This window comes from Anguilla anguilla, chromosome 15 (assembly GCF_013347855.1).
Source record: "Anguilla anguilla isolate fAngAng1 chromosome 15, fAngAng1.pri, whole genome shotgun sequence".
Classification (NCBI taxonomy): Eukaryota; Metazoa; Chordata; class Actinopteri; order Anguilliformes; family Anguillidae; genus Anguilla; species Anguilla anguilla.
Window position 1 is genome coordinate 31,153,821 of NC_049215.1, and position 10,401 is coordinate 31,164,221.

Below are 10,401 nucleotides of genomic sequence, written 5' to 3' on the forward strand. Positions count from 1 at the left end.
TAAATTTTTTTAAGAAAACAATCCAAATTCTGACAATAATTCTGTGAGATATGGCTGAGCAATTAACCATTGACCTTATTTTTACCAAAAAAGGGAGGTTTGGAGAGAGAACGAGAGACCGAGAGAGAGAGAGAGAGAGAGAGGGAGGGAGGGGGGAGAGAGAGAGAGGGAGGGGGGAGAGAGAGAGAGAGAGAGGGGGAGAGAGAGAGAGAGACGTCTCCGATTGAACGTCAGATTTCACTGTAGAGAGTGCTGCGAGGGTCCTCTTCCTGTTAGCTCGCAGGAAGTAACGGCTCGGCGCCGTCGCTACTCGTCTGCACATTCATCATGTCACCCGCCGCCGGGGAGCCATCTGGGCCCCCTCTCTCGCCGCGTCACCCGCGAAGCGCCTGCCGAAGCCAGCCCAGCGCGGCGGCCGCCTTCCCGTCCGTTAGCTGTTCAGCCAAATATTTGCCCAAGGTAAAAAGTAAACAGATGTGAAAGTGCTCAGACTATCTGAGCAAAAAGCAAACAGAGCGCCTCCCCCCCCCCCCCCCCCCCCCCCCCCCCCCCCCCGCCCATCACCAAGGCCTTCACAAATACTGAAGGTACTGAAGGATGCATAAATTCCACAGAGTACGATTCAGATGCATACGTCGCGTTCTGGAAATGTTTTTTCAGGACCTTGCAGCCATTGTCTGGCTTAAACGTTTTTGTGTGGGGAAAAAGGCGTCCGCGTACTTGTCCCCTCAAGGTTGGGCTATTTGAATGCCGTACCGTCAGGCCAGCCAAACTGTCCAAATGTCTGCTCTTCCATCAGGGTGGAGCGCTGCTTAAAGGGTCGTAAAAAAAGCGAGGCAGCTCTAATGTCCGTTAGCACATACCGGCTTTCAGTGACGAGTGGCGTCCCACTTTTCACCATGTCCTGACCAGTCACGCGACAGGAGCCGTCTGTTTGATCTTTCAAAGGAAAACCACACGAACAGTCCCTTACCTGAAATTATACCGGTTTCGTGCTGCTTTTTAACTCCATTAATTTTGGCCGATTTTGTTTTCTGTTATATTTTATTATTGGTCCTCACAGTCGTTTGAATTTAATGCCCTGTCTGTCGTCATTTAGTTATCTGTATGATCCGCATTGCTTCTGTTCTGTCGATCTGCTTTGTCAAGGCTCTACGTGACATCTCTGTGTGACGTGTGAACGGCAGACAAGTGTTTTTCAGTAATTAGCTTCCCTGATCGGTGAGCCGCACCGGTGTTACGCCCCTTGAGAGCGATGTACATTTCATTTAATAAGCTAATTAACACGGCTCGCTATCGAATGGACAGGATGTCCCGCAGGATAAACGGAAGTCGTAGCTGAACACAAGTAAATATTAATTGTAGGGGCTCAAAGTAAAACGCTCGCATGAATAATTTATTGACTTCCTATGGTGCAAAAAAAAAAAATTTTGGAAATGATTCAGAGACAAAAAAATATTGTCTTGCCCATATGGAATTATTATTATTTTTTTTAAATCTAGTTATTTTCTGTAAGACTGCGTGTGGGCGAATGTCTACACTGCGTGTGTGTGGGAGTGTTTTTGTGTGCGTTTCTGTGGGATCGTCTGCATGTGCGTTTGTACACAGCTTTGTGTGTTTGAATGTATGCGTGTGTGTGTGCGCATTGTGTGCGTATTAGTACGCGTATGTGTGTGTGTGTGGATGCATGCGTGCATGCATGCGTGCGTATTTGCGTGTGTACGCATGTGCATGTGTGTGCGTGTGTATATGCGAGCGTGTGTGCGTGTTTGGATGCGCATTAGCAGGATCAGGGTACTGAGGAGATAGAGAACAGGAAGAGGAGGGGCAAAGGCTGCAGACTGTCAATCAACCACACACTTCCTGGCGACACCATAAGGATATTCGGACGAAGCGTATTGCGACGGCTGACTGCCTTTAAACAGTGGACAACACTTAAAAGTACACTCGCCAAATGACACTGACAGTTACACTCGGTGGATAAAAATAACGACTGTACTTCAACCGATAAACCCAAAAATTGTTAGTCAGATCTGGCCTGTCAGTATGATGGATAAAACATGTCTGAAATATACATATGGCAGCAAAATTAATTACAGCAGGAAACCACGCTTGAGATAATAAATGCGCAAGATATATTCCAAAAAAAAAAAAAAGATTTATGAATTCCCATGACTCCAGTTTCCATGACGGCACCTTCCTCAGTAATGCATTTCATGTTATGAATACTTCAGATTATTTAATTACCATGTCTGCCACATTTATGGATGATGCTAGATTTATTTTGTACTGAATATAAGTCACATTAACGCACGGGTTTGAATCCAGCGTGAGACGGTGCCGAAGCATCCTAAATCGGAGTTCTTCGCTCGAGAAGGTCAGGTGAGAATGCAGACGTTTTAAGTGTCCAATACGTCAAATAATAAACACAAACGCGGTGTGCCTTAAATAAGGGCCGCTGTGAAGCAGAGAAAATATGGCGCGATTAAAACCGTTAGCTGACAGGCGGTGAAATATCTTTGCTTTCTGGGTTGTTCCGGCTGAAGCGCAGGCCCATTTGTTGTAAAAACGGATGCCTCCGTAAATAATTGGCACCCCCCATTATTGATAAAGGGGGGGGAGGGTCTTGTCAGGGGTGACGTATCACTTGATCTAAATGCATGCAGGCATTAGGAGAAGGCGCCAGCCAGTGAGCGACCGATGCATCAGCCAAAATTCAAATTAAATGCATAAATAACCCTGCGATGCCAAGGAAGCGGGGCCACTCCGTCTTGCCTTTGGCCCCTTGCTGGCTGGACTAATAGGGGGGAATCCTCTGGCAGGGTTGAGTGTTGGTCCCTGTGGTCTTGGAAAGACATCTTGCGTTAATCAGCCATTGGCTGTTTGCTTCAAATGAGTTTATGAATGAAATATGTGTGTTCCTTTGGTCCCACCCCCCCACCCCCCCACCCCCCGGCTACTTGGTTGTTTTGTTTCAGCGCTGACAGAAAGGTTCCCCGTGGAAACAGGCGGTCTCCTGTAGCATTTTTGCTTCAGAGAGGTCTCTGGGCTGACGCACCTTTAGCTGTGAGTTCAGCGGGAAGGGGAGCTAGCCTCCTGGCTTATGCACCTTTAGCTGTGAGTTTAGTGGGAAGGGGAGCTAGCCTCCTGGCTTATGCACCTTTAGCTGTGAGTTCAGCGGGAAGAGGAGCTAGCCTCCTGGCTGAAGCAGCTTTAGCTGTGAGTTCAGCAGGAAGAGGAGCTAGCCTCCTGGCTGATGCAGCTTTAGCTGTGAGTTCAGCGGGAAGGGGAGCTAGCCTCCTGGCTGATGCAGCTTTAGCTGTGAGTTTAGCGGGAAGGGGAGCTAGCCTCCTGGCTGAAGCAGCTTTAGCTGTGAGTTCAGCGGGAAGGGGAGCTAGCCTCCTGGCTGATGCACCTTTAGCTGTGAGTTCAGCGGGAAGGGGAGCTAGCCTCCTGGCTGAAGCAGCTTTAGCTGTGAGTTTAGTGGGAAGGGGAGCTAGCCTCCTGGCTGATGCAGCTTTAGCTGTGAGTTCAGCGGGAAGGGGAGCTAGCCTCCTGGCTGATGCAGCTTTAGCTGTGAGTTTAGCGGGAAGGGGAGCTAGCCTCCTGGCTGATGCACCTTTAGCTGTGAGTTCAGCGGGAAGGGGAGCTAGCCTCCTGGCTGAAGCAGCTTTAGCTGTGAGTTCAGCGGGAAGGGGAGCTAGCCTCCTGGCTGATACAGCTTTAGCTGTGAGTTTAGTGGGAAGGGGAGCTAGCCTCCTGGCTGATGCAGCTTTAGCTGTGAGTTTAGCGGGAAGGGGAGCTAGCCTCCTGGCTGATGCACCTTTAGCTGTGAGTTCAGCGGGAAGGGGAGCTAGCCTCCTGGCTGAAGCAGCTTTAGCTGTGAGTTCAGCGGGAAGGGGAGCTAGCCTCCTGGCTGATACAGCTTTAGCTGTGAGTTTAGTGGGAAGGGGAGCTAGCCTCCTGGCTGACGCAGCTTTAGCTGTGAGTTCAGCGGGAAGGGGAGCTAGCCTCCTGGCTGATGCAGCTTTAGCTGTGAGTTTAGTGGGAAGGGGAGCTGGCCTCCTGGCTGACGCAGCTTTAGCTGTGAGTTCAGCGGGAAGGGGAGCTAGCCTCCTGGCTGAAGCAGCTTTAGCTGTGAGTTTAGTGGGAAGGGGAGCTAGCCTCCTGGCTGAAGCAGCTTTAGCTGTGAGTTCAGCGGGAAGGGGAGCTAGCCTCCTGGCTGAAGCAGCTTTAGCTGTGAGTTCAGCAGGAAGGGGAGCTAGCCTCCTGGCTGAAGCAGCTTTAGCTGTGAGTTTAGTGGGAAGGGGAGCTAGCCTCCTGGCTGATGCAGCTTTAGCTGTGAGTTCAGAGGGAAGGGGAGCTAGCCTCCTGGCTGATGCAGCTTTAGCTGTGAGTTCAGCAGGAAGGGGAGCTAGCCTCCTGGCTGATGCACCTTTAGCTGTGAGTTCAGCGGGAAGGGGAGCTAGCCTCCTGGCTGATGCAGCTTTAGCTGTGAGTTCAGCAGGAAGGGGAGCTAGCCTCCTGGCTGAAGCAGCTTTAGCTGTGAGTTCAGCGGGAAGGGGAGCTAGCCTCCTGGCTGATACAGCTTTAGCTGTGAGTTTAGTGGGAAGGGGAGCTAGCCTCCTGGCTGAAGCAGCTTTAGCTGTGAGTTTAGTGGGAAGGGGAGCTAGCCTCCTGGCTGATGCAGCTTTAGCTGTGAGTTCAGCAGGAAGGGGAGCTAGCCTCCTGGCTGATGCAGCTTTAGCTGTGAGTTTAGTGGGAAGGGGAGCTAGCCTCCTGGCTGATGCACCTTTAGCTGTGAGTTCAGCGGGAAGGGGAGCTAGCCTCCTGGCTGATGCAGCTTTAGCTGTGATTTCAGCGGGAAGGGGAGCTAGCCTCCTGGCTGATGCACCTTTAGCTGTGAGTTCAGCGGGAAGGGGAGCTAGCCTCCTGGCTGATACAGCTTTAGCTGTGAGTTCAGCGGGAAGGGGAGCTAGCCTCCTGGCTGATACAGCTTTAGCTGTGAGTTCAGAGGGAAGGGGAGCTAGCCTCCTGGCTGATGCAGCTTTAGCTGTGAGTTCAGCAGGAAGTGGAGAGGGACTTTATAAGCACAGCAAAAGCTTTATCGGAACCACAAACAGAGTTTAAGACGGTTCGTATGCAGATCTTGCAGCATTTGCATCTGCGATGGCTGCAGGTGAGCATGCGCCCAAATGAAAGTATTGATCGTGGAGCTTGGAGCGTGTTCCTACAGTTTCACCAAAATGTTCTGAGGATCAGTGCTTCCTTTATACAGTCTGTCTATACACAGGGCACAATGTACAAGCAACTCAGAGCATTTTTTATTATAGTGGAAGACATCGTAGCTATTAGACTCATAAACACCGTTAGAGCTGATTTAACACTGTTGAGAGTCAGTTTAATAGTAGGAATTCAATTACACACACACACACACAGTGAGAGAGAGATGTAATAACAGTAATTTTCCTTGATTTTGAGTGTTGATTGTTAGACTCAGTATCAGTGATTGTTTCCAGGTGATGAACATTGTTTTTTGACTGTTTCCCTGTAAATAATACCTTCATTATCTCTTTACATAGGTGAGCTCTGTCAAGCTGTTTCCATAAAGGTTAAGTTTTTTTTTTCCTTTTTTGCAAGCTCACCGGGCGTTTGTCCATGAATAGTAACAAACGAGGTCTTAGAGACTGAAACGCCTGTCGGGGTTTCAGTTCTGCTCCTCTGGGAGTTGAACGTCTCACTGTGAGAAATGGGAGGAGAGTGAGATATCGGAAGAAAGCCAAATTTATGCCCAATAGTGTGTGATTTGGACATAAAGAAAAATGTCCCTGCTACTGAAAATAGCATAGTGGCCTGGCTTACGTCCTGCAGCAGGCTGCTTGTAGATCTAAATTTTGAATGAATCATTCAACGGCTTTTCTGCTTGTAAGACAGGATTTAAACCACCGCCTATCAACTATCGATTACAAAAGAAAAGACAACCAGAATCAGTGTCCTAAAACGTGTATCACTTGAATGGCCAACTAAAGCAATGGGAAATGGGGTGTTAAATTGGATTACATATTAAAAAATGTAACACACAGTTTTAAAAAATCTTGATAATACAACATGTGGCTAAACCTTTTGATTACTATGAAATAAGTCCCGGTTAACGCTAATACATGGTATTTTATTTACTTTCATTCATACTGAGCCTAGATTACTTGGTTCCTCTCAAAATGAAATCTTCATTCTACAGTTAGACGGCTCCAGAGTTCCAAATGTCGTATTAACTGACACAGGTTTGTAAAACGTTATGTGTTCGTATGAACGCGGGTCTATCGCACCACGCTGGGAATTAAACCAACAGTTCCGGCAAAGCACGAGCAGGAGCGAGGAGCTGAGCTACCTGGAGTCCGTTGCTTTACGAGTCGTGCGAATTCGAATCCCACTATCCTTTTTCCTTAATATAAACTTGAAGGGACGGCAAAAAGTGGCAGAATATAGTTATTACGATAATAACACATTTTGAACTAAGATTGTCTTGCTGTGTTTGGTCGTAAAAGCGTTTTGTCCGTACACAGAATTCCTCCACACTGATTGTCAAAGCCCATTAAGCACCTGATACCGGGACGGTTGAGTAGGCTATTGCGAGTTCTTTTCAGCACTGTCCCCTTAATGATTAATTCTAAGGTAATTTTCCATGTCTATGACTAGAAATCCAAGCTTTATCAAACATAAGCTGTTCCGCAAGTCACTATATAGCCTACTTATAATTGGCCGGTTACAAAGGCAATATCCTAAACCTAGCCTACAACACGAGTAAATGATCTGGATTGTAGTCCGCGGAGGCTATAGGCTATTGCCAAGTGAAACGTATTTTCACATGAGTTGTCAGTTCTAAGAGAGCGATTCTATTATAGGCTATAGACGTAAACTGTTTAAAGAAATAGACCAATTTGGAGATGTTGGGCTTTCTTAGGAGTGACATCTTTAGAAGCTTAAATTTCGTTGCAGTATATTAATGTAGATATACCTTTTACCGTGTTGCCCAATTTGAAGCAGTAAGAAACGTCCATGGATATGACATAGGCTTTTCGCTTAAAAGCGCATGTCAATTTTAATAGTCACTATGAATACTTATCACAAATATCTGGGCGTTTATTAATTTTAGGAGAGTAATTTTTGAAACCGTCATAATGTCATGTATAGAATGATACGACAATTTGGGAGATTACATTCAGGAACTAAATTGTACAACGTTTTACCTTTTGTATATTAGCGTTTTTTTTTTTTTGTTTTTTTTTTTTAAGAATAGCTGAATAAGGTTTGTTGTCAACAAAATGTGACTCTATGAATACCTCATTAAAATAGGTTTGCATTGAACCTTTAACATTTCTGTGACACTATTTTCTTTGCATTTTATTCGCCACGGAAAGAAAAATCACCAAAAACGTAATATTCTCCAGTAAGCTACAGATGGAAGTGGGCAGATGCATTGGCGCGGCGCTGCGGGGAAGCACGGCGTTTCCTCCCGCGAAGTATGCCGCTGGTGAACAAGTTTATATATATTCAAGGCGATCGGCTTCATTTCTGCTCGTTGCTCAAATATTTTACTGTCGCCACAGATGTTACAGGTGACACCTTACCTTTCTGTCGCGCGGGTGGCAGTTTTGGAACGACTGATGCGTTTCCACAGGTGGTGGTGTTGATAACTTCCACGGTCATATTTGCCGTGCTGTTCAAGGATGAGTTGCTCTGCGCTCGCACACAATCCACAAAACCAGAAGACGCTTCATTCAGTTTCTGTACGTCCATCGCGCTCGGGTTGTCTAAATGAATAATACTGCGCGCAAAGTCAAACTACACGAATGACATTCACTTACAGCGAGAACGCTAAACTTTAAAAGTTACTTTTCTTAAAGTGTGATGCCAGTGTACTTGTGCTTCCTCGTTGCGAAGTCATGTCGTTCCTTTAAACAAAGATAAAGCACTGCCAATAGCATGTATATGTTATCCGATTGGATGTCTTCCGTTAAAGTGATTCAAAGATGAGTAGGCTTCCTCATTACGATAGCGACGGGGAGAACCCGCTATTGACTGTTATCAGAGGGGACAGCGTGGACAGTCCGAAGCTGTTTTGAGCTTGTGTGACGGGAAGGATGATCGGAGTTCTAGTTTACTTGGAGCCACCTGCTTCAGGAGTAGGAGCGCGAATGCGAAACAGACCAACAGTGACGGTGTGGATAAGAGAGGTGTACGTCAGGGGAGAGGGGGTGGTGGGTCTACTTACAGTCGTAGAGTCGGGGGGAGAAAGAGGTGGTTGCATCTCACTAAGTACGACCAAACGTCGCGGGTTAGTGTAGAAGGATACGCTGCCGCCTGGTGGTGAGTGGGAGATTGCTCACAAAGCATCTTGTGGAGGAATGAATTTGTGTAGTTGTGTAGGCTTTTGCTAACCGTTATTGGTTCATAGAAAAGTTGCATTTTCAATCACAGCACTGAATTTTATTTTGTCTTTGACCATATGTTTTCTGTACGTCCATTTTATTTTTCGAACTGTAAAATACGGTGGGTGATACAACACAGTTCATCTGCTCCCACGCGTGTGTGAAGGAAGTAGCGCGCTTTGATGCCCGAACACTTTCGTCGCCCTTCCACAGTGCAGCACAGCGGAACGGGCGTCCACTGTGGAATTATCACCGGAAGCCTCTGCCATCTGCGCAATCCTCATGTACACAAACTGAAATAGACCTTAAAATAGACTATCATTATGGCCCTCCGAGATTGCGCTGCGGGTGATTTTTACAGAATCGATAGGTCCTTCACAGTGATTGTGACAGGAAATCTGCTGAATGGTCAAAGTACCTTAACTCTCCCAGCTATGTGTCTACGCCTAGCCACATGTAACCTTACAAAGGAGCGCTGTAGAGAGGTTATTTCTGCTCTTAAATCCTTCAGCTGAAACCATTTCAATCAGCCACAATAGGCGTCTCTTTAAATTTCAAGGTCTGTTTGATTGATGGTCTAGTTGACCTTAAGGGACAGAGTTAAGTGCTGAGCAATTACTTTGCTGGCTCTTAATTACTGGCCTCGATTGATGTCCATGTGTAGTGTACGGGGCGGGGGTGCGTGGGTTAGGATTACTGTAAGGGCCCGGGACAGACAGGGGCCCTCAAAAATTGTGCTGTAATTGTGCAGTGGCCTTGCTTGGTGGGGCCCAATGTGAGATCCGTTCATATGGCCCAAAGTCCCTGGAGGTGCTCCCCGACAGTGAAAGTAACATCATGAAACAAACCTGAATGCTCACGGGCCCTAAACTTCTGCTAATTAATTTTCTGTTCATAATTTTGGATGTTCATGTCTGCATGTGTGCCTTGTATGTATCATGTGGAGAGTTCCATGTGAAATACTTTGGATTGAACATGGTTCTGACGTGTTTGAAGAAGTGTCGTATTACATCTCAAACGCGCAGTTACCTTTGTTCTTGCTTCTGGGGGCCAGGTGAGTTCAGCTGAAAGCAGTTATTTTGTATGAAACTGCTGTTATCTCTGCCTGCTGTGGAGTTCAAGCTGAGCAGGTAGAAGCACTAGAAATCCCTTTTGTGTGGCCAAAGTGCTGCGATCAGTTCCATAAAACACAATGCCAGCAGCATTTGAAATATGGGCAGATCGGATCACAGCGCAGTCTAAATTTTTGTCACTTGAAAAGGGTGTTTAAGCTGCGAACGTGGCTCTGAATAGCAGTGCATCTCAGTGTATGAAACGGGGAACAGGAAGTGGAGCTCTTTGCCCCCATGGGCTGAATGCTGGGAGTTGAATGCTTTCCTTTGTGTTCAAAAAGCTGCCTGGGCACTCATTTCCATCTATCACCGTGCAACACCCAGGTAAACCTGCCACGGTGCTCTCTATACAGAGGTAGCTTCTGCTCCAGTATCCTGCCCATTCTTGGCATTCTTCCTGCCTGCAATTCTTGACACAGAATCATAATCAATCTTGTCACTTTGCATCTAAAAATAATGGAATTGGGCTCAGTACTGTGGGATTGCATATGTGTGTGTGTGTTTGCGCATATGTGTGTGTATGTGTGTGCATGCATGTGTGTGTACATGTGTTTTTGTGCGTGTGTGAGTGCGTGCATGTCTATGTGTGCATGCGTGCATGTGCACTCTAAACAAAGTTTAAAAAATGATGGCAAAACACACCAGCATCCACAGAAGTTAATAACGATTGCACAAAATAAAAATGATTACATTTACATTTCAGGCATTTAGCTGAGGCAACTTACACAGCTAGGACTTTTTTTATACAGCTGGAAGTTTACTGAAGGTTCAGGTTCAGCACTTTGCTCAAGGCCATAACAGCAGCACCCAGGCTGGGAATCAAAGCACTAGCCTATATCCTGAGTTACAAGCCCAGGTCC

General features: G+C 46.7%; 1 protein-coding gene across 1 annotated transcript in view; it reads right to left on the minus strand.

Annotated features, from left to right (window-relative positions):
- Positions 1 to 8,528, minus strand: part of LOC118214341 (cholecystokinin receptor-like) — a 28,755-nt gene extending 20,227 nt beyond the window's left edge. Inside the window, exon 1 of the mRNA XM_035394241.1 lies at positions 7,629 to 8,528. Within this exon, the coding sequence (XP_035250132.1) occupies positions 7,629 to 7,797 (169 nt within the window). The 5' untranslated portion in view covers positions 7,798 to 8,528. The remainder of the gene's footprint in view (positions 1 to 7,628) is intronic.
- Positions 8,529 to 10,401: the final 1,873 nt, after the last annotated feature.